The sequence below is a fragment of the Lepidochelys kempii genome, chromosome 5 (genome assembly GCF_965140265.1).
Source record: "Lepidochelys kempii isolate rLepKem1 chromosome 5, rLepKem1.hap2, whole genome shotgun sequence".
NCBI lineage: Eukaryota > Metazoa > Chordata > Testudines > Cheloniidae > Lepidochelys > Lepidochelys kempii.
The window spans coordinates 3,431,142-3,453,048 of NC_133260.1; the positions used below are offsets into that span (position 1 = coordinate 3,431,142).

General features: G+C 60.3%; 1 protein-coding gene across 2 annotated transcripts; it reads left to right on the top strand.

Annotated features, from left to right (window-relative positions):
* The first annotated feature begins 394 nt into the window (after window positions 1-394).
* Window positions 395-17,080, top strand: GALT (galactose-1-phosphate uridylyltransferase). 2 transcript variants are annotated; one of them, XM_073343350.1, is made up of 11 exons: window positions 395-673; window positions 2,147-2,316; window positions 3,722-3,797; window positions 5,329-5,377; window positions 6,352-6,481; window positions 7,717-7,773; window positions 11,534-11,656; window positions 12,066-12,198; window positions 15,309-15,392; window positions 15,594-15,748; window positions 16,049-17,080. In XM_073343350.1, exons 1-11 carry the CDS (start codon window positions 598-600, stop codon window positions 16,112-16,114), a joined length of 1,119 nt encoding a protein of 372 aa, XP_073199451.1. In that variant the 5' UTR covers window positions 395-597; the 3' UTR covers window positions 16,115-17,080. The 2 variants fall into 2 exon arrangements, with proteins under 2 accessions (XP_073199451.1, XP_073199452.1); XM_073343351.1 differs by lacking the exons at window positions 15,309-15,392; window positions 15,594-15,748; window positions 16,049-17,080 and adding an exon at window positions 13,844-15,302.
* Window positions 17,081-21,907: the final 4,827 nt, after the last annotated feature.

A 21,907-nucleotide genomic window follows, 5' to 3' on the forward strand; every position in this document is an offset into this window, starting at 1 on the left:
CGGAGTGACAGGCCGGGGGCGGGGCGGTGACAGGCTGGGGGCGGGGCCGAGCGGAAACTGGCTCGGAGTGACAGACCAGGGGGAGGGGCCGAGCAGGCACTGGCTCGGAGTGACAGGCCGGGGGCGGGGCCGAGCGGACACTGGCTCGGAGTGACAGACCAGGGGGCGGGGCCGAGCGGGCACTGGCTCGGAGTGACAGGCCGGGGGAGGGGCCGAGCGGGCACTGGCTCGGAGTGACAGGCCGGGGGCGGGGCCGAGCGGGCACTGGCTCGGAGTGACAGGCCGGGGGCGGGGCCGAGCGGGCACTGGCTCGGAGTGACAGGCCGGGGGCGGGGCCGAGCGGGCACTGGCTCGGAGTGACAGGCCGGGGGCGGGGCGGGGACAGGCCGGGGGCGGGGCTCGTGCGCCGCAGGCCCGGGCGGAGGGTCTCGCCCCTGCCCTGGGGGCTCAGAGCGGCCGCCCCCGGCTCAGCGCGCGGGGGGAGGGAACGTGGCGGCGCGTACGCAGTGACGTACAGCACGTGGTCCCCTTGCTGCGGCCGCCCCTGCAACGGCGGGGGGTCACGTGAGGCGGAAGCCGCGGCCGGTGCGGGGCCGGATGGAGGCGCGCTCGGAGCCCGCGAGTTCGGGGCCCGGCGAGACGCGGCCGGCGGTCGGGTCCTTCCAGCCCCGCGGTAGGAGGGGGCTCGGCTCGGCTCGCCCCGCCCGAGTCCCTCCCCTGGTGCCTGGTCCCCCCACCTCCGCCCCCGCCCTCCGTGGCCCCCCCCCAGTGCCCGGTCCCCTATCTCCATCCCCCCCGTGGCCTCCCCTCCCCCTGGTGCCCGGTCCCCCCCCGTGGCCCCCTTCCCCCCAGTGCCCGGTCCCCTATCTCCGTCCCCCCCCGTGGTCTCCCCTCCCCCTGGTGCCCGGTCCCCCCCCGTGGCCCCCTTCCCCCCAGTGCCCGGTCCCCTATCTCCGTCCCCCCCCGTGGTCTCCCCTCCCCCTGGTGCCCGGTCCCCCCCCGTGGCCCCCCTCCCCCCAGTGCCCGGTCCCCTATCTCCGTCCCCCCCCGTGGCCTCCCCTCCCCCTGGTGCCCGGTCCCCCCCCGTGGCTCCCCTCCGCCTGGTGCCCGGTCCCCCACCTCCGCCCCCCCCCGTGGCCTCCCCTCCCCCTGGTGCCCGGTCCCCCCCCCGTGGCTCCCCTCCGCCTGGTGCCCGGTCCCCCATTGTCCCCCCCCCCCCCGTGGCTCCCCTCCGCCTGGTGCCCGGTCCCCCATTGTCCCCCCCCCCCCGTGGCTCCCCTCCGCCTGGTGCCCGGTCCCCCATTGTCCCCCCCCCCCCGTGGCTCCCCTCCGCCTGGTGCCCGGTCCCCCATTGTCGTCCCCCCCCGTGGCTCCCCTCCGCCTGGTGCCCGGGCCCCCATTGTCCCCCCCCCCGTGGCTCCCCTCCGCCTGGTGCCCGGGCCCCCATTGTCCCCCCCCCCCCCGTGGCTCCCCTCCGCCTGGTGCCCGGCCCCCCATTGTCCCCCCCCCCCGTGGCTCCCCTCCGCCTGGTGCCCGGTCCCCCATTGTCCCCCCCTCGTGCCCTAACGCCCTCAGCACCTGGCCCCCAAGCTTCCCTAGTGCTTGGCACGCCCCATTCCCCCATCATTCCCCCTAAGTACCTGCCCCCTCCATTCCCCATCGCTCCCCCAGCACCACCATGCCCTCCCCAGTGATGAGTTCCCCATCCCATCTCCCCAGCGTTTCCCCCTAGCTCCTGGGACCCCCAGCCCACCCCCCCCATCATCGTCCCGCAGTGCCCAGGCCCCCCTCTTCCCGGTCTGTTTTTCCAACATTGCTCCCCGACGCTTTTCTCACTGAACAGCAATGGGGAAGGATTTTATTCCCCCCTTAAAACATGAGGTCCTTTGTGTGGAGCAGAGGGGGCTGTGGGAGTAACAGGAGTGAGGCTCAGCTCCTCTGTCAGGTGTTACCCTCGACACCCTCCCCATCTGCCCGTGTGGGCTGGGTCGGTGTCTGGGCCGCGGGGATGTTCAGCACAGACGTATACGGGTCAGTTACTTTTGCTGCAGGTGTTCCTGGGTGGAGGCAATGGCCCCTTAGCAGAGCATTTCCCAGCCCAGCAGGTTCTGCCGCATTCATGCCTCTGACCCCTTCCTCCCCCCAGAGCACCAGCACGTCCGCTACAACCCCCTGCGGGATGACTGGGTGCTGGTGTCCGCCCACCGGATGAGGCGTCCCTGGCAGGGGCAGGTGGAGATACCCCCACGAGAGGACGTCCCTCGCTGTGACCTGTCCAACCCGCTGTGCCCTGGAGCAGCGCGAGCCAACGGGGAGGTACTGGGCCGGGGGGTGGGGGAGTGGAGCTTGGCCCTTGGGGACCTCCCAGGAAGTGAACACCAATGAATGGAGCTGTGCTTGTGTGCGGGAGAAGGGTATCGCTAGCCGGGTTAACAGCTGGGGGCAGAGAGTGGGAGTGACTCGTCCTGGATCACGCAGAGAATCTGGCAGAGCTGAGAATAGAACCCAGGAGTCCTGGCTCCCAACCCCTGCACTGCTGTAGCCCGCTAGACCCTATTCTGCTCCCAGGGCTGGGAATAGAACCCAGGAGTTCTGGCTCTCAGCCCCAACCTACTAGACTCCACACCTGGCATCTTCTCAGCGGGAGAGCCGTGAGCGTCCATGGGCATTAGCGTCACCGTTGGCATGTCTGACCCCCAGAAGAGAGCTCATTAGGCTGCTGGCGGATCCCCGTCAAGCATGTTGGAATCTCGGTGTGCTCCTTGATGTGTGTAAATTCCCACCTGTGAAGATTGCCATGTCCCCCAGGCCCGGGCCAGGTGGCTCAGGGGGATGGCTCTGGGACATGGAGCTTTTCCTTCCGAAGGGAAGCCCCGTTGCTCAGCTGTAGCCCTGGAAATGGGCTGGAGGCACCCAGTTTATCCATCCCCTCTAGTTCTCTGCATTTCCCGGTGGTTTGTGGCTGGTCATCTCTTCTCCTCCTCCCCACGCCACCATCTCCTGGGAGCCAGGAATTCCTGCAGAAAGCGCTGCCCTCAGGCCCCTGCTGGGAGCCCCTTGTCAAGGCCAGCAGGGCTTGGGTAGTGCAGGCCCATAGATGGCCCGGAGTGTGTGTGTTTGCGGGGGGAGGGGTGGCCCTAGCCCAGGCTCTGCATGGGCGGGTGGGCCCTGCATGGGAGGGTGTAGCGGGCACTTCTTTCTCTAGGGTGCCCCTTGCTGGCCTGGGAGCCTCCGTGCTGTTCTCTTGAGTCCTCTGGGCTGCACTGAGTGGCGCAGGAAAGCCCAAGCACCAGGCCCAGTGCTGAGCTCAGCTCCTTTGCTCCTGGATTCATGGATGGGGGGGAACAGGTCCCATGTGCAGAGGGAAGGGTGCAGGACCCCCCGCAACCGACTTCCATGGGATCTCTCTCCCTGCCCCCAAACGTGTACGGGGAGCAAAGGAGGTGGCCCCTGAGGCAGCGGAAACAATCCCCTTTGGAGGGGTGTGCCTCACTGCAGTGCATTCTGGGCACCCTTTTCTTCCCCCTCCCCCACACATGGCTCTGATGGACAGTGGCCATGGCAGGAAGGGGCTCCATGCCTGTGAGCTGTGGGTATGCCAGGGTTGTGGGTTAGGATACTCGCAGCTCTGGTGTGGTGTGGACTTGGGGGCTCTGGCTGCCTTCTCTCATGAGCCCTGGGGCCCTGCCCTCATAACCCGCCTCTCATTCTTTTGGTAAAGGTGAATCCGCAGTACACGAGCACGTTTGTCTTCGACAATGACTTCCCAGCACTGCAGCCAGATGCCCCGGAACCCGGTAAGGGCCCCTGATGTGCTCACCTGCCCCGAGAGCCCAGCCCCTGCAGCCAGCTCCAGAATCTGCAGAGGGTGGTACCAGTGCTCACCTGCCCCGAGAGCCCGGCCCCTGCGGCCAGCCCAGGAACCCGGGCACGCCCCCTGCAGGGCTCACCTGCCCCGAGAGCCCAGCCCCTGCAACCAGCTCCGGAACCCGGGCATGCCCCCTGCAGGGCTCACCTGCCCCGGGAGCCCGGCCCCTGCGGCCAGCTCTGGAACCCGGGCACGCCCCCTGCAGGGCTCACCTGCCCCGGGAGCCCGGCCCCTGCAACCAGCTCCGGAACCCGGGCACGCCCCCTGCAGGGCTCACCTGCCCCGAGAGCCCAGCCCCTGCAACCAGCTCCGGAACCCGGGCATGCCCCCTGCAGGGCTCACCTGCCCCGGGAGCCCGGCCCCTGCGGCCAGCCCTGGAACCCGGGCACGCCCCCTGCAGGGCTCACCTGCCCCGGGAGCCCGGCCCCTGCGGCCAGCCCTGGAACCCGGGCACGCCCCCTGCAGGGCTCACCTGCCCCGGGAGCCCGGCCCCTGCGGCCAGCCCTGGAACCCGGGCACGCCCCCTGCAGGGCTCACCTGCCCCGGGAGCCCGGCCCCTGCAACCAGCTCCGGAACCCGGGCACGCCCCCTGCAGGGCTCACCTGCCCCGGGAGCCCGGCCCCTGCAACCAGCTCCGGAACCCGGGCACGCCCCCTGCAGGGCTCACCTGCCCCGAGAGCCCAGCCCCTGCAACCAGCTCCGGAACCCGGGCACGCCCCCTGCAGGGCTCACCTGCCCCGAGAGCCCAGCCCCTGCAACCAGCTCCGGAACCCGGGCATGCCCCCTGCAGGGCTCACCTGCCCCGGGAGCCCGGCCCCTGCGGCCAGCCCTGGAACCCGGGCACGCCCCCTGCAGGGCTCACCTGCCCCGGGAGCCCGGCCCCTGCGGCCAGCCCTGGAACCCGGGCACGCCCCCTGCAGGGCTCACCTGCCCCGGGAGCCCGGCCCCTGCGGCCAGCCCTGGAACCCGGGCACGCCCCCTGCAGGGCTCACCTGCCCCGGGAGCCCGGCCCCTGCGGCCAGCCCTGGAACCCGGGCATGCCCCCTGCAGGGCTCACCTGCCCCGAGAGCCGAGCCCCTGCAACCAGCTCCGGAACCCGGGCACGCCCCCTGCAGGGCTCACCTGCCCCGGGAGCCCGGCCCCTGCGGCCAGCCCTGGAACCCGGGCACGCCCCCTGGGGTGCTTGTTGCTGGTGTGGTTGTGTGTGTTGTCTTAGTCGGGGCCTGGGGCTGGAGCTGTGGTTGGGACCGAGGGGCAGTGGTGAAGCTGTGCTGTGTGTGCAGGGGGAGTTCCAAGCTGGCGTAGCAGGAGAAGCTGCGGGTCGGGATTGAGGGGCGTCGGCGGAGCCAGGCAGGCAATGCTTGCGCTGCTCTAGGTTAGGACTGGTGCTGCTCATCCCTGACCTGGGCTGTTCCCACTCACCGTCCATCTCTGGCTCATTCCTCTCTCTCCTTCCCCAGACGCCTGCAGCCACCCCTTGTTCCGAGCAGCATCCGCCCAAGGAGTTTGGTAAATGAAGCCTAAAGGCCTCGGCTGAGGCCATTAATCCCTTAGGGGCCTAACGCCAAATGCGGCACTCGAGCAGAATGAGGGAACAGTGTTATCCCTAGGCTGCTCTGGGGCCCTGCAGCTCGGTAGGCTTTCTAGCTGGCACCAGCCCCAGCCCCCACCCTGCCTGGTTCCCTGCTTCGGATTGGAAGGGACGGCGCTCCGTACGCGGCCTCGGGACATGTGCGGAGCGGGGTGTTCTGTATGGACGCTTTTCTTGCTTTTGGCTTTGGTTCCCCTCCCGGGCACGTGTCCTGTCCACTGTCCCCTCCAGCTGGGTCCTGGCAGGAGAATCACATGATGGTGCCGTCCCCGCAGGGGTTAATGCTGTGGGGCATTTGAAAGCTATTTCCTTCACCCCGAAACCCCTTGCTGGCTCCCAGGTTTCAGCCCTGGCTCTGCCACCATCCGGCTGGTGACCCTGGGCAAGTCACCTGCCCTCTCTGGGCCCTGTTAAATAGGGGCAGTGCTCTGCCCTACCCGCTGCTCCCAGGGTGCGGGAGGGGGGGACATGGGCTTGCGAGGCTGAGCGCGTTCACGCTTGCTGAGGATGCAGGTCCCATAGAAACACTGGCAAATAGCCCAGCGTCTCCATCGCTTTGGGTCAGACCCGCTGTTCTGGGTGTGTAGGAACCTGGGGGAGCTGTGAGAGGAGACGGAGACCTGTGATGGGGCCATCCCGGGTGGCGGTGGTGGGGCAGCTCTGTCTCTGTGGCCTGCTCAGTCTGGGGCCTCTCTGCTGAGCTGCCCGGGGTGGGGCTGGGGGCTGAGTGCCAGCTGCAGGGACCGCTTGTTGTGGGGCTAGATTACTGGGGGCGGCTGGGAAAGCGGGGGGGTGGTGGTGGTGGTGACTGGGCTGTAGTGAGGAAGACACCTTCCTCCCCCCCCCCCCCAGGCTCGTGCACTCACAGCCGTCTCTCCCTGCCCTCTCGCAGCAAGGTCTTGTGCTTCCATCCTTGGTCTGACCTGACGCTGCCGCTCATGTCGCTGGCCGAGATCCGGGCAGTGATTGACCAGTGGGCGGAGCTCACGGCGGAGCTGGGCGCTTCCTATCCCTGGGTGCAGGTCAGTGCCTCCCCCCTCCTCTCCAATGGGGTGGTGGGGAAAGGTCCTGCAGGGGTGCAGCATGGGCAGCGGCAGGCCAACCCCCCCGTAGACGCATTGCACCCTCTAGGGGTGGGTGAGGGGAATGCAGGCTCCGGGCACATGCGTATAGGCTTGGGGGGGATCAGACAGCTGGCAGCTCCTCACACCAAGCCGCAAGCTGTGACGTGCCTGGATATGTGTGTCTCTGAGTGGCATTCGGTGCTCTCCGCCTGCTGCAGGGGGTTAGTTTCTGAACGACTTTCCTCCAACGTGGGGCAAGGGTCTGCGTAGCTAGGGAGTGCTGTCACCGTTATGTGGGCTCTAGCAGTGAGAAGCCAGGATTCCTGGGTTCTAGTCCACTGGCTCACCTGTGTGACGGCTCTGTGCCTCGGTAGCCGTACCTGTGAAATCGGGAGAATGACCCACACCTTCCCAGGGCATGGTTGTGAGGCCAAATCTATTAACGCTGGTGCAGCATCGCGTGCTGCTGAGAGCCACTAGACGTGCAAAATGGTAGTGGGCGTGTTATGAGCCTCTCCTGCCCCTGCTGTGCCCCTTACCGTTCCCCACCTGCCCCCCATGGTCTGTGCTGGGCAGATTGTCTGCGACGTCACCAGTTTTGTATCCCAGCCAGAGTGGTGCTGCCATCGAGTTGTGCCTAACGGTCTGGAGAGCCAGACCAAGCTTCCTCCCAGTTCTCTGGGTCCTCACTGATTCACTGGTGAGCGGGTCTCTGAGCCCCCTCGCTCCCAGCCTGAGACTTTCCCCGTGCTGCTAGACCACTGCCTTTGGCTCAGGGCTCCCCTCTCCATTGGTCATGTGCGCTCCCAGGGTCTAAGGAGAGAACCTTCCTCTCCCCGTGTGGAAGAGTCTGATCTAGAGCAAAGGGATTCTGCAGTGCACCCACTGAGCTTGGTTGGCCTCCTTCCCCATCCACTTGGGGTCTCGGAGTCTCGCTACATCTGTGCATTGAACCGCTCCGCCCAGAGGCCGGTCACTGTCACTATCACCCCCCAAGTGGTTGATAGGGAAACTGAGGCACAGAGCAGGTGAGTGACTTGCAAAGGCCTTTCAGGGGCAGAGGTGGGAATAGGACCATGGAGTCCAGATTCTCAGGGCAGTGCTCCAACTGCTAGGCTGTGCTTCCTTGCCAGCAGCTGCCGACAGCTGACATTAGAATAGTCCCGAGAGCTTCTTTTCCCTTCTCTCTGCAGATATTTGAGAACAAAGGGGCCATGATGGGCTGCTCCAACCCTCACCCTCATTGCCAGGTAAGGGAACCAGCTGCTCGCACCCCGGGGACTGTGCCATGGGTGGGTGTGTTGTGTTATGGGGAGGGGAAGGGGTGTCCCAGCACCCTCCTGCTCCTCCCTTGATCTTCTCTGAAAAGTGACTCTTGTGAGCCCTGCTGGCAGAGCCCCCAGCTTTGCAATGTTCAAATTGCTCCTGTGGCATCTCCTTCAACAAATGAGTGTTTAAACCTCTCCCTCGCGACATCTGAGCTGTCCAGACAGCAACGCAGGGCTAGCCATGGAGTCTGAATCCTAACGCATGTCTGCCTCCTTGCCCCCCGATGCTTTCCATTTCCTCAGGTCTGGTCAGTTCTCACTTGGCAGTCAAGTCCATCATCTAGGGCCCTGATGCTGCAGTTGGGCTGGTGGAGGGTTGACCTCACCCTGGTATCTGATTGCAGCTCCTCTGCACAGGGACCTGCCTCCTGCCTGGGGTGTGGGCTGAGCGTTGTGTCGGGGGTGCCGTTTTGCACAGCCACTTTCCTGACTAGATTTTGCTTCAGCCTCTCCCTCCCACTGAGAGCCAGAGGTGACAGCACTGAGCTGAGCACTGGGGTGTGGGCTGAGCACTGAGCACCTGGGTGGGCAGGGAAACTGACTAGCTGCCAAGTGAAACTGATTATTGCCATCTCCCTGTCCAAACCCAGGGCAGGGCGAAAAGAAAAGGGCCAGCATCACCAGTGCGAAGTGAACCAGACTCGGGATTCCCTCAGCCTCCTTGGTCCCAGGCGCTGACAGCCCAGCCGAGGGACTGCCCTAATCTCACTCGTACAATCCTCTCAGTGTTCCTTCTGATATGGGAGCTGCTTAGTGCACCCTATTGGGTCAGGGTTAAGATTGGGTGGCCCATAAATGCACCTTCCCATTTGTTCCTCCTAAACTGTCTGGCTGCCCGGGTAACTTTTTGTGGGTTGATCCCTACCCAGTGTAGATCTTGACTTAGCTAACTTGACTTCAAAGGGGCATGCCTCTTCGTGCCAGCTGAAGATCTGGCCTTGTATGTGGGCCCCGGGTTATGTTACCCTCCCACAAAACATGCCGATTCTCCCTGTTCTGTTTTGTTTGGCGGAAGGGGGGACAGCTGTAGCGGTAACTAGAAAGGAGTTAATAGAACTTCATAGCCACTGCGAGGGACCCTACAATGATGAAACCCTGGAAGTGCACACAGTTGCTGGTTGAAAGCACACCTTGTGCAAAGCAAACGGAGGGGAGACCAAATGCCTTGTAAAAATCTAAAACCTCTTCGCTGTCCATCTTCAAAAAATACTTTTCTCATTGAGAGCAACTCCCTTCTCTCCCATTCCTCCCCCCCAGTCTTTTCTAATCTGGGAAATGTTACGGGTGCATTTATACTTCACGATGAGGCTTATTGTATGTTTTCCGCTGTTTAGCCTCAGCCTTTGTGGATCACAATTTCACCATCAGGTGGCAGCATAAACCTGCAACTGGCTTCTTCTCCTGGCCGTTCCAGGTTCTGCTTTTTCTGAGCAACCTCCCCAGTCCATCCCTCCCCCAACCTTGTGCCTGTGGTGGGAGGTGGGGAGGCTGCTGCCGAATAGAGCGGTTTGAGGGGGGGGATTGTACCATCCGCTTGGGAGCATTTTAAGTGGGGAGCATGTGAAGCGATCCTTCCTGGTGCTCCCAGAGAGCTGCTGAGGCCTCCGCCCTCGGGATACAGCTGGGAGCGAAAGGCCCTTTAGCTTCCAAAGCTGTCTCTCCGGCTCTGGCTAGCATCAGCCTTTAGTGTAGCCCTGCCAGCTATTGCAGGGGCAGGGTGGGCTTTCCTGCCCCCCCCACCTCCCTGGGGGGGCCCACTGCTAGCCCACAGGTGCCACCTTCTGCCTCAGCCCTCCCTGTGGAGCTGCTTCCCAGCTGGGAACTCAGCCCCGCACTAGCTGTGTGGGGAGAGACTTCTGGAGCTCCACCCTGGTGACTCTCCGGGGGTATGGGATGTGCCATCTGCATCTGCCCAGGGAGCCAGCGGAGTGTACCCATGAGGAATGGTGATGCCAGCTCCCTAGACTGGGGAGAGTGCCCAGGGAAACCCATTAACCACTGTAGGGTCTGCTGTAATCTGTTCCCCGGTGCCCTCAGTCCTCCAGGGGCAGGACGCCTAAAGGGCCTGTTGCTGGTCAGGTGTCCACTGCAGCCCTGCCTGCCAAACGGCATCTAAAGATCCCACCTCAGGCTCCACTGTGCGCATAGAAATCCCCCAGTTACAGCCCCCAAGCAGGGTTCACGCCGGGCTGCTGAGATGCTCCCTGCAGCTCTGGCTGGCTGCAGTTCAGCACAGGTGGGTGTCGGGCACCCCCTGAATGCTATAGCAATGGGCACCCAGTATAGAAAGGGGCACGGAATGGGGGGAGCTTTTCTGTCTCCCGTGCAGGAACCACCCAGTCCCGAGGGGCTGGGCCCAGCTGAGTAGCCGGCTCCTGGATCTCCCATCCTCAGACGTGTTGTGCCCAGTGACTCGGGTGAAATGCTGAGAGGGGGACTGTCTGTGGGGAGGGCCTCGGGGCTGGGGCTGTGGAGTTTGTTCGGGGCTTGGCTTCTTCTTACCTGGTGATGAGCTGGAGGGAGACCAGGGAAAAGCCATCGATCAATGGGGCTGATTTGAGGGGGTTGGGAGGAGAATCTGCTAGGCTTGGCCGCGTGACATCTCGGGGAGCATCTGTCACACAGACATCCAGGAGTGGCAGGGCGTGGGGCCTGTCATGGGAAGGTGCCAGCGAGACACTTGCAGAGCTCAGTCTTATCGAAGGGAAGGATATGGGCTGGCTGGCTTGTGGTCTGTGAGTGCCTGCGCAGGAGATGATTTATTGTAGCAGAGCCTCCTTTATCCGAGTCAAAGGCAGAACAAGATCCAGGGGCTGGAAGCTGACCTCTAGGAGTGAGGAGTCACATGCTCTTGGGCTGGACGTGGGGATCTCTGGGTGGGGCTCTCCGGCCTGGGTTATGCGGGAGGTCCGAACAGATGATCACAGCGGTTGTTGTGGCCCCAACATCTGACTCTAGTTTCTGAGGATTCCTAGGGGACAGCGCAGAGGGACCGGCTGAGATTTAGAGAGAGGAAGTTGAGGCTGATCTCAGGAAAAACATTCCCTGCAGTGAGCGGGGTCAGGTTGGGGAATGGTCCCTGTCCTGCCCGCCGGGTGGGAGCGCCGTCTCGAGACATCTAAACTAGGTGGATTGAAGCCCTGGGGGAGGGGCTGTTCTGAGACCGCTCAGCTGTTCCCCCGCCCCCAGCTGTGTGCCATGGGGATGCTGTCGGTCCCACCCGATGGCTGTGGCAGGGGTTGGTGGGTCTCCACCTTGCAGAACCCACCATCAGGGCACGCGCTGACTGGCCCCCTTGGTGGCCGTGAGGCCAGGGAAGGGATGGGCCCTGGAGATGAGGCAGGTGGGGGAGGAGCTGGGCTCGATTCCTTGCTGAGACGTGCCATCCCTGTCTGTCGGCCCATGCGGGGCTGGGGGGGATCACAGAATCAGAAAGGGGACTCTGCCGTACACGGGGAGCGGGAGCGGGTAGGGAAATAGCAGGGCACCAGGTGCTCAGCCCTGTTCTTGCCAGTAGGTGGCGCTCTGGTACCACAGCTGGGGGCCTCTGCTGTCCCCACTGGCGCCCGCTGCGTGGAGCACAGCTGCACCATGCAGACCCACCCATCGCTTCACACTGTCCCCGCGGGGTATCTCAGCTGCTCCCCTTCAGCGACTGCTTCTCTCCTGCCCCCCCCCCCAGGTCTGGGCCAGTAACTTCCTCCCCAACGAAGCCCGGCTGGAGGACCGGACACAGCGGCAGCACCTACAGGAGCGCGGCGTGCCCATGCTGTTGGAGTACGCCCGGCTGGAGGCCCAGAGGAAGGTAGCCGCCTGTGGGCAGGGGCGTTGGCTCTGTCTGGGGGTGGTCATGGCTCCCCCCGGGAGGCAACAGGGAGGGGACCAGCTCCAGATCCTGCTGGGGCCAGGTCTGGACTCCTTTTAAGCAAGGCCCCTTCTCCTAAGATTAGCTTCTTTCTGTAATGGGGCTCAGAGAGCTCGATGTTTGTGTGAGACCCTCTTGCAAAAGGATGTGCAGGGAGCTCAAAGCACCTGCCACTGCTGCCATGTGAGGGAGATCTGCCCTAGCTTGCATGGCAGAGACCTGCGGCCTGGGAGCACCCCTGGGTCCTGCCCCCCGCTTCACTGTGTCTGGGCAGGGCTGGCAGGACTAGCCCCCCCTCCCAGTGTGGAGGGCTTTGCAGCCCTTCAGCATGGTGCTCTGTCCCCTGCAGGAGCGGCTGGTGGTGGAGAACGCGGACTGGCTGGTGGTGGTCCCCTATTGGGCCGTGTGGCCTTTCCAGACCCTGCTCCTGCCCCGCCGTCACATCTGCCGCCTCCAGGAGCTCAGCGACAGCGAAAGGGATAGTAAGTGGCTGCCCGCTCCTGGCCCTGGGCGGAAATGTCCTCCCTCTGCCCCAGCTGCATGCTCTGCTCTGGAGCCAGCTGCTGCATGCGTCCACCCCTGCTCCATGGACCATGGGGAGGAGCCTGGAGCGGGGGTAGAATGTCCTCTGGCCCCGCCTCCCAGCTGCTCTCACCCACGCCTGCCATGCTCCAGCTGGGGGCGAGAGGCAGGGCTTGGACCTTAAACCTTCCCCACTGATTAGCCCACTGGCCCATCCTTCACCAAAAGTCTTTGTTCAGTGGCTGAGAAGCAGCTTGAGGCATCTGTTTCTTGTGGCTAACAGCAGAACAAGGAATCAGAGAATGGCACGGTGCCTAACACCAGGAGCTGGGACTCTGGGTTCTTTTCCTGGCTCTGACACCAGGCAAGGAAATCTAGCTTTTCCTGCCTCAGTTTCCCCATCTGTAGAATAGGGGTAATGATGCTGCCCTGCCTGGCAGGCAGCTGTTAGGTGTCATGGTTTGTAAATTGCTTTGAGCCCCGCGAATGCGGGGGTCAGATGTGGGGGTGGGAAGAAGTTGTTACACTCAAGCTCTACCCACTTTGGATGCCTGAATGAGAGTGTTTATAGCCTATTATGAAAATCTGCACAATGCGACCCTCCCCTTTCTTGTGTGCTCTGATCAGCAATGAGAGTTAATCATATGAACATGTAATGTCATCATTCCACTTCAGAGGGAACACCCGACTGAGATGAGTGGGGACAGCTTGCACATCTCAGAGCCGTTGTTTCAGGCTGTCCGCAGACTCGGGCAGATGTGCTGCAGTGGGCTGTGTTTCTCATTCATAAAGAGACCAGAGCGTTACTGCGCTCTCCAGAGTCTCAAAGGCAGCTGCTAGGGGAGTCCGCTTCAGTCCCGTCCCATCCTCGCTTGGAGGCAGCCGGAGCTTTAAAGGTTCCTGGGAAATGCTGGATTTGCAATGCAGGCAGCGTGCCTGTCTCTCATACCAGCTCCAGTCACTGCTTCCCATTGTCCCACCCACCCCCCGCTTTGACTGCTGGTGGATTGCAGGGTCCCCAGCCCCCGTTCCCATTTCCTTCTCTTGCACTGTATGAAATCAGAAGTGGGGGTTCTGGAGCGTGGCGGAGCAGCTCCGGCTGTGTGCCCAGCACGAGGGATTGGAGGGCAGCTCTTTGTTGTTCAGTTCCCCAGGTGCTCTGTGCTGAGCTGGGCTCAGGATGTGGGGGTGCTGGGAGGCTGAGTCCCGCATGCTTGTCCCTGCATGGTGCCATGCCACTCATGCGAAGCTTCCAGAGCCAGGCTTGGGCTGGTGCTTGGTGTGTCCCGCAACTCCCTGACAGTAAGGAATAAACTTGGGCGTCCTGCCTGCCTGCCCTATGTTCGGCCCACTAGGCTGGGAGGTGGGGGCGGCCGACGCTGTGCTGAGGTCAGGTGGCTCGGTATGCGAGGCACAAGCTTTCCCAACAGGTCCTGGGGCTCTGGGAAGTTTGCAGATGTCACACAGACTGGGGTTGAGGTGAATAATGAAAAGGGCAGGTCCCTGATACAGAGCCATCTGAATCGCTTGGTAAACTGGGCACAAGCAAACAATGTGCTTACGTTTTAATAGGGCTTAGGGCTAAATGGAAATGAATCCATCTAGGACTAAAGAATGCAGGCCACGCTTGCAGGATATGGGACTCTCTACTGGGAAGCGGTGAAGCTAAAGAAGATTGGGGGCTGATGGTGGATAATCAGTTGCATGTGAGCTCCCAGTGCGACACCATGGCCGAACAAGCTAGCGCGATCCCGGGATGCATAAATCGGAATCTCAAGTAGGAGTAGAGAAGTAATTTTACATCTGTACCTGGCACTGGTGCAACCGGTGCTGGAATCCTGTGCCCAGGTCTGGTGCCCACAATCCAAGAAGGATGTTGATAAATTGCAGAGGGTTCAGAGAAGAGCCACAAGAACGATTAAAGGACTGGAAAACCTGCCTGAGAGTGACATGTGACTCTCAGAGCTCAGTCTTTTTAGCTGAACAAAGAGAGGGTTAAGGGGTGACTTGATTATAACCTATAGGTAACTACACTGGGAGCAAATATTTAACAATGGACTCGTCAGTCTAGCAGAGGAAGGTCTAACATAATGTAATGGCTGGAAGTTGAAGCGAGACAAATTCAGACTGGAAATAAAGGCGTAAATTTTTAACAATGAGGGCAATTAACCATTAGAACAATTTAGCCAGGGTCATGGTAGGTTCTCCATCACTGACAATTTTAAAATCAAAACTGGGTATTTTTCCAAAATATCTGCTTCAGGGTTTATTACGGGGCAGTTCCAGGTTTGTGTTCCACAGGAGGGCAGACTAGATGATCGCAATCTGGCCTTGGATTCTGGGAAAGCACTGGGATGGGGCAGGGGCACTGCCTGGCCCCCAGTGAACAAGGGGTTAATCTCAGGGCAGATTCCCCTGTCCCAGAGGCACTAGGGAAGGCGTGGCTGTGCAGAGGAGGGTTGTGGTTTGGGGTCCACCCCAGAGGCACTGGAGCAGTTTGAACCAGGGGTTAGGTTGGTGGGTGGGAAGGGAGGATGAGCAGCGTTCCCTTCTCAAGCAGTGCCAGGGTGAGGTGTTCTCTGTATCCAGCCAATCGGTGACATGATCCCTCTTCTCCCTTGCAAGCTCTGCCCAGCAGTGAAGTAGTTAAGGGCATTGGTGGTCGCATTGTCGTTAGGTTCCAGAGTCGACACTCGCTGTGTCCCATAAGGGCAAGGCCCCAGTTTGTGTTTCCATAGCTGCGACCCAAACTGGCCCAGCCCGGGGGTGGGCGCCCAGCCCGAGGTGTCAGACTGCTGTGAGCTCTGGCTTGGAACGTGAGTTCTGGAGAGCTTCCCCCTTGCTGACTGGGTCGCTGCCAGGGCACTGAGCTGCCTCGCAGGCGGGCGTGAGATTCTGCCCGTGGCCAGATGCGACCCAGGGAAGAGTTTTTGTGCTTTTCCTCTGAAAGCTTTGCCCCCCCGTCTGCGCCAGGGACCCTCCTGTTATCTGTGCCACCACACGGGCCAAGGGCTTGCGGGCGGGTTGGATTAGGGCTGGTGACAGATCACTCGCTGTCCTTGTGTTGCAGGTCTGGCTTCAATCATGAAAAGGCTTCTCACCAAGTACGACAACCTCTTTGAGGTTTCCTTCCCCTACTCCATGGGCTGGCATGGTACGTGGCTGGGGGGTGGGGGGGCCGGGGAGGTGAGTGCTGGGCGAGTCAGGGCACCGGGTGGCTCAGGAGATTGGCATGTGGGGTTGACGGTTCAAATCCAGCCCCTGCCGGTCACGGTGGCTGCTCGGGGGGCCATGTGAGCAGAGTCTCAGTCCTGTGATCGGTACCTGGAATCGTTGCTGGGCTTGTGTCTGGCAGGTGCCCCCACGGGGCCTCACTTGGGAGAAGACTGTGGGCACTGGCAGCTTCACGCCCACTACTACCCGCCCCTCCTCCGCTCGGCCACTGTCCGCAAGTTCATGGTGGGCTACGAGATGCTAGCCCAGGCTCAGCGGGACCTGACGCCGGAGCAGGTGAGCGGCACGAGCCCTGGATCGGGGGCAGGGTGTTCTCGGGAGCGGGCTCTGTTAGGAGTGGCCTAGGCTGGGCACCCAGGGGCGGGTGTGGGGCTGCAGGCTGGGAGTTTACCCCCCGAAGGGTGGGCTGTGGCGTAGGGGTTTGGTGCCCCCAATAGGCCGTGCTTCTGAACTGCAGGAATCAGCCCCCGATTTCTTTGCCCGTCCAGTTGGAGCAGCCACGTGGGGCCTTGGTGCCGGTTCTAGTGCCCTCGGCTCCCTGCTGAAGTCTCACCCGTGCTCTCCCTTTCCCCACAGGCCGCTGAGCGCCTGAGGGCTCTGCCCGAGGAGCATCACAGGGTGAGGCCACGGGAGGCAGCGTGACGAGCCGCGTCACACAAGGAGGGGAGCTGGCACATTGCAGAGGGGGCCGCCGGCCGCACACCGGAACTCAGTTACTTTGTTTTTCTGACCAGCGGGAATTGGGCTGGGGGGGATCTTCTCTGCAGCTGGAGGCGCTGGTGGGCAGAGCACGGTGGAGTCTGTTCGACAGGCCACTTTACGGGCAATGATAGTCACCACTCAAGGTGAGGCTGAGACCTGCAAACTTGTGAGCCAGTTGGAAAGTTCTGCAGGTCTCAGAAGGCATCCGAGTCTGCCCCTTGTAGAGGAGCAACCAGTACAGGTCCCACTGGCTTCGCTTCCCGTCCCATCCCCCGTGCGCTCGCTGGAGGTGGCATTTCGGAGCCCAGGGCCCTGGCTCCTAGGGTGGGTGACTGGCTGTGTGAGCTCCCCACAGCCTCAGAGCTGGGTCTCTGGGGGCTGTCACCCCATGGGAGCTCCCAGGCTGCAGCGGGTGGAGAGCTGCTGTCAGCCTACTGTGTCAGCAGTGGGGCGCGCTGTGGCATATACTGAAAGGGTGCTCCGGAGGGCTCAGGGAGTGATGTCACCCAGTAACCCCTGTGGGCTCCTGGCTCCTATGTGCATCAGCAAGGGGCCTGGTTCTGGCTTGTGGGAGGCAGGGGCGTGGCGGGAAGTGGTCCAGAGTCCCTGGGCCTGCTGCTGAGGGACAAATTCTCTGTAGCTTTTTTAAGCTCTTGATGCCCACAGTTCCAGCCCCACACATGCCAACCCCAGGGCCAGCCCCTACCCCACTGGTGGGCTCAGAGAGCCCGATGTATGATGGGGTTTAGCTCCTCACTCCCACCCTTTGCCCCTGCCGCCCACCTGCCATTGTGCGCCATGGCCAGCGGCTGCTTGCTCGCCTGCTGCCTCTCACCAGCTCTCCACGGAGCTGCCTGTGGGCGCTTGGCTTTTCACTCGCTTCAATAAACCCTAAAACCAAAGCAATGCTGCCTCATGCTGGTTTGGAGCTCAGGGGCCAGATCTCAGCCGCTGTAACTCCCTGGAGCTCTCCGGGGGTATATGCCAGCTGAGGTTCTGGCCCAGAGCGTCTGGGGCTGCGGGGTGGGGGCTGTACGTGTCTCGCTGCCTGGGGGCAGGCAGCCAGCAGGTGCAGCGCCCTCCAGAGCCGTCTCCCCCTCGAGTGTGCGAGGTGTGAAGAGCACTCTAGTTCGATTGCTCTCGCGCTATGTCTCCAGCACCCCTGCCCTGCCGGTGCCAGGACCCAGCCCCTCGTGGGAGGTGCAGGCAGGGAATCCTGCAGGGCCTGTCTGGCTGAGCTGTTGTACCCCGGCATTCACGTGGCCAAGGCTCAGCCCGGCCGGGGGTTTCGGCTGCCCCTGCTGCTCAGATCATGCCCCCTATTACTGCTGCCTACGCGTCTCCCTCCCCACCCTTCCAGCCAGCCGATCCCTATTTTTCAAGTGGGTAAACTGAGGAGGAGCCGCCTCCTTCCGTTCTCTGTCCTTCTGATTCTGACAGCATTTGTGTACTGCGCTGTGACAGTGGCCGCCCCCTCCGCCCCCAGGGGCACTAGAGCACATTGCATTGACCTTCCGCCCACCCCCCCCCAGTGGTGCCAGGGGGCACTACATTGACCCCCCCAGCAACACTAGGGCATGCTGCGCTGACCTTCTCCCCCCACCCCCCGGGGCTCTAGGGGCCACTGCACTGATGATTGCCCCCCAGCAGCACTAGGGGGCGCTGTGCTGACGATCCCCAGCACTAGGGGGCGGTGCGCTGATGATCTCTTCTCCCCCCTCCTCCCCCCCAAGCGATGCTAAGGGCCGTGCACTGAGGACACCCCTGGCCTGATAGGGGGCACGGTACTGACGATGCCCCAGCGCTGCGACGCAGAAGGGACATCTTCCAGAGGAGAGGGACACTTGTTAGCTCCCCCATCTTGCCCACCCTCCTCCCCCACTAAGCCCGCTCGGCTGAGCTCCAACATTTTTCTTCAGTCCCTGTCCCTTCAGTCTCTCTCGCTCTGCATCTAAATAGTCACATTTATTTTTCAAGGCCCCCCCCCATTAATGTGTGTGCTGCCAAGGCCACGGGGATTCCCTGCATGGCAGGAGCAGATCCCTCGCGAGGAAACACTCCAGGGAAGAACCATGGTCTGCGTTCAGTCCCAGGAGCCCCGTTCCCTGCAGTGAGTGCCCAGCGCTGCAACTGCCTCACCACGTGACCTTGGAAAAGTCCAGTGCAGCGTTGTGGGTGGCCTAATTTGCTTAGCATGGCGAAGAATGCAAAGACGTTTGAGTGCACGAGGGGGATGTGGAGACTCGTACGGAAATGCAGCTCTGTCGTTTTAGAAATCAATGCGGTGGCCTCCCCTGGGAAGCTGTGCCGGTCTGGGCACCCCAGCTCGTAGGGTCACAGGCAGGGGATGAGAATGATTACAGGCCTGGGGAGGCTTCAGGATGAGGGGAGCCTGGACGGACTGGGATCAGGTACTTTAGAGAGGGGATAAGTAAGAGGGGAGGTGACAGACACAAAGTAAGGCCTGGGAGAGAGAAGGGAGGCCTGGCTCGGCTATTCACCGACCCCAGAGCACACGAAGCAGGGGATGGTCAATAAACTGAAAAGCAGCACAATGCAGGGTTAACTTGTGGGACTCACTGTCACTAGATATCACTGCGGCTGAGGGCTTAGCAGGCATTTACATGGCTGGAGCAAGGACCCTGAGGATTTAAAAACAAACACAAATCCCAATAGCTTTTGCAACGGATCTGAATGTTCCTATCTCAGGGCATGACCTAGCCTCTAACTAATAGGGTTGGAGGAGAATCCCCCTAGGGCCGGCTTATCCCATAAGGGGCTGGGGAGGGGGGTGTCTTGCATCTTTCTCAGAAGCACCTGGTGCAGAGTCGGGATCCCGGGCTAGAGGGTTCTAGCACTTCGAACGTCAGCTGTGAGATGGCAAGAACAGGGTGAGCCCAGCTCAGTCGCACACGCCCAGGGCTGTGACAGCCGCAGGTGGAAGGTGCTGCTATGTGGGCAGACGATTCTTGCCGTAGCTCTGGCTTTTCCTCATGAGTTCTGTAATTATCACAAGAGAAACTTCCTGCATCTCTAGAACGAGACCTGTGTTATTGTAAAGTATGTAATTGGTCTCCTGGGGGCTGGACGGAGGCTCCGAGCGAGTAAATGTTCTCCCTGTCAGGAATAATTTGCTACCTACCAGTAAATGATTTGTGGGAGGTGTTTTCTCCCCAGGTCCATGTGTCAGGACTGCAACGTGCATGGAGAGGGCCTGGAGACAGATTGGCCTTGGTGCATGCAGTGTGGTTAAACTCTCCAAAATGCAAAGAACCTGCCCGACGGCTTAATGCACGGGTGTTGGATGAGATTTCAGAGTTGTCGAAATTGTAACGTTCCCAGCTCAAAAGTGAAACCCCCTGCCCTGTGGCCCTGAATTCTGGGGAATCTTCTGAGTCTCTTCGAAGCTGGTGACCAGCTCCAGTGCTCCTCAAAGCGGGGGGCTTCATGGAGCCAGACAGTCTGAGCAAGGCCTGGGCCATGCAGCTCTGCCAATGCATCTCTCAATTCTGCCCTGCAGCCCCCTTGTTATCCCAGCCCTGGGCTCCCCCACCCAGCTCTTCCAATACCATCTGTCACCATGGTTAACCCTTTGTAACCTCTGATGAGCGGCTTACAGACATGCTGTGGCGCTGATTGAATATCACAGTTCCGTCAAACTCAAGGACTCCCTAATATACTCTGGGCTTGTAGACAGTCAAACTCACGAGTGTCTCCTTTGGGATCTTGCTCCCCAGATGCTAATTTACCATCAATAGCTGGGGAGCTGGACAATGGCCCCTGGCTGCGATGCTGGCGTTTCTTGTGCAGAGATGAGGAACGGGCGACATCTTAATGTGGCAGCGTTGGGCCGTGTGTCTGGGGGAACATCTGCTGCTGGTGTGAGCCATGTGGCTTCAGCGCTGGCTTTGCTAATAACCGGGTAGAGCCGGCTGCTTTGGTAGCTCAGCATTGCTCTCGGCCTGAACAAATCCTAGGCCCCAGGGTCCCCTCTGTGACCAATCTCCAGTGCCTGCTCTTTGTTGCAGGAGCATTTAGCATGTTCAGGGGGCTTTGCACATCTCAGGGATAAGGGCGGCTCAGCAGCTGGCCCCTGGCATTACAGCCACAGCAGCAGAGCCTGTTAGAGTGAAGGTTCCATAATGGTTTCCATTCTCAGCCCCTTTCCAGTCATGCTTCCAGTCATGCGTAGCTAGAGCTGGTCGGCATTTGTCGAAGGGGAAGTTTGTTACTAGAAAAATGGGTTTTTAAAAAAAAAAAAAAAAAATTTTCACAAAAATGTGTCAACAACTATCAAAAATATTTTGTTTTTTCATTAAAAACCTAGTGCCTTTTGAAAAATAAATAGTTATCGAAATGTTTCATTTTCTGGACATCAGATTTTTGGTAAAAGAAAAATGCCCATAATCCTTTCTAGAATGCTTCTAATTAATAAAAAGATTTTAAAAGATAAAATGGCGATAAAATGAAAAACAACTTATTGGGACACTTGAAAACAGACAAAACCAAATCCAAACCAGAACAACAACAAAAAACACTTCCAAACTTTAAAATTCATTTTGAAATGAAAATAATTTGATTTTTTGTTTTTTGACAGGTTCTGTTTTGAGATCTGCAGAAATCTTCATCTTTTGGGCTGAAATTTTCCAGTCTGTCTCTTTCTCAAGGTTACTTACAAAATGCGATGGGTTTATCTATAGGTGTTTGAAGAAATCTGTGTACAATATTTGAACAACAGCATGTAATGGAAGATCAAGGGTTTAAAAAAAAAACAAACCTAGAGAAATTCCTGGAGGATAGGTCCATCAACAGCTATTCGCCAAAACAGTCAGGGATACAACCCCATGCTCTGAGTGTCCCTAGCCTCTGACTGCCAGAAGTTGGGAATGGATGACGGGATGGATCACTCAATAATTACCCTGTTCTGTTCATTCCCTCTAAAGCACCTGGCACTGTCCACTGTCGGAAGACAGGACACTGGGCTAGATGGACCATTGGTCTGACCCAGTGTGGCCGTTCTTATGTTCTTATCATTTTGTGATGCAAGTACCCAGCGGGGCAGAGTTAAGGTTACAGGGGCACACCCCTGTCATGGCATTTCTTGATGTTTTCATGCTGAGCTATGCATAGATTCTAAAGCCAGAAGGGGCCCCGGTGATCATCTAACCTGGCCTCCTGCATAGTACAGGCCACAGAGCTTCCCCACAACAATTCCTGTTTGAACTCGAGCAGCTCTTCTAGAAAAACATCCAGGCTGGATTTATAAGTAGCTACTGATGATGAATCCAGCACAGCCCTTGGGAAGCCTCTCCCTAGCTTGAAGTCCTAACCCATTTTTGCATGCGTTGCCTTCAGGGTTTAGACCAGGAGGACGATTATTTGCTGTCAGCGTGTACGCTGTTGCATAATAATCAGTGCTGCATTGATGCTCTTGTTACAGCAGACATCACCGGGTGGCACTGTTACAGAGTCTTATTACAAACTCCATTCCCTAGTGGGAGGAAATGCTGCATTGTTGAGTTGGGATGCAGTCTCTGACCTGGGGGAGCTGTTGCAAACAGCAAGGGAGTTAGCTCTGCTTTCGTCTCTCAGGCGATTGTCACGTCTTAGGGCAGAGTTGTTCTGTGGGAACCGGGGACGAGTGTTTGGGTTGAGAATGGGGTTGTCTGTGTGCTGTTGGTGCCCACCTCTGTTCCAGGACTGGGGGATGCAGTGCACATAAAGCAGTTAGAC

Bases quoted from the DNA above. Each gene is read 5' to 3' on its own strand.
- GALT (XM_073343350.1), top strand. From the start codon at position 598: ATGGAGGCGCGCTCGGAGCCCGCGAGTTCGGGGCCCGGCGAGACGCGG. The intron at 3,798-5,328 runs GTAAGGGCCCCT...CTCCTTCCCCAG, and splicing joins GCCAGATGCCCCGGAACCCG to ACGCCTGCAGCCACCCCTTG. The intron at 5,378-6,351 runs GTAAATGAAGCC...GCCCTCTCGCAG, and splicing joins GCATCCGCCCAAGGAGTTTG to CAAGGTCTTGTGCTTCCATC.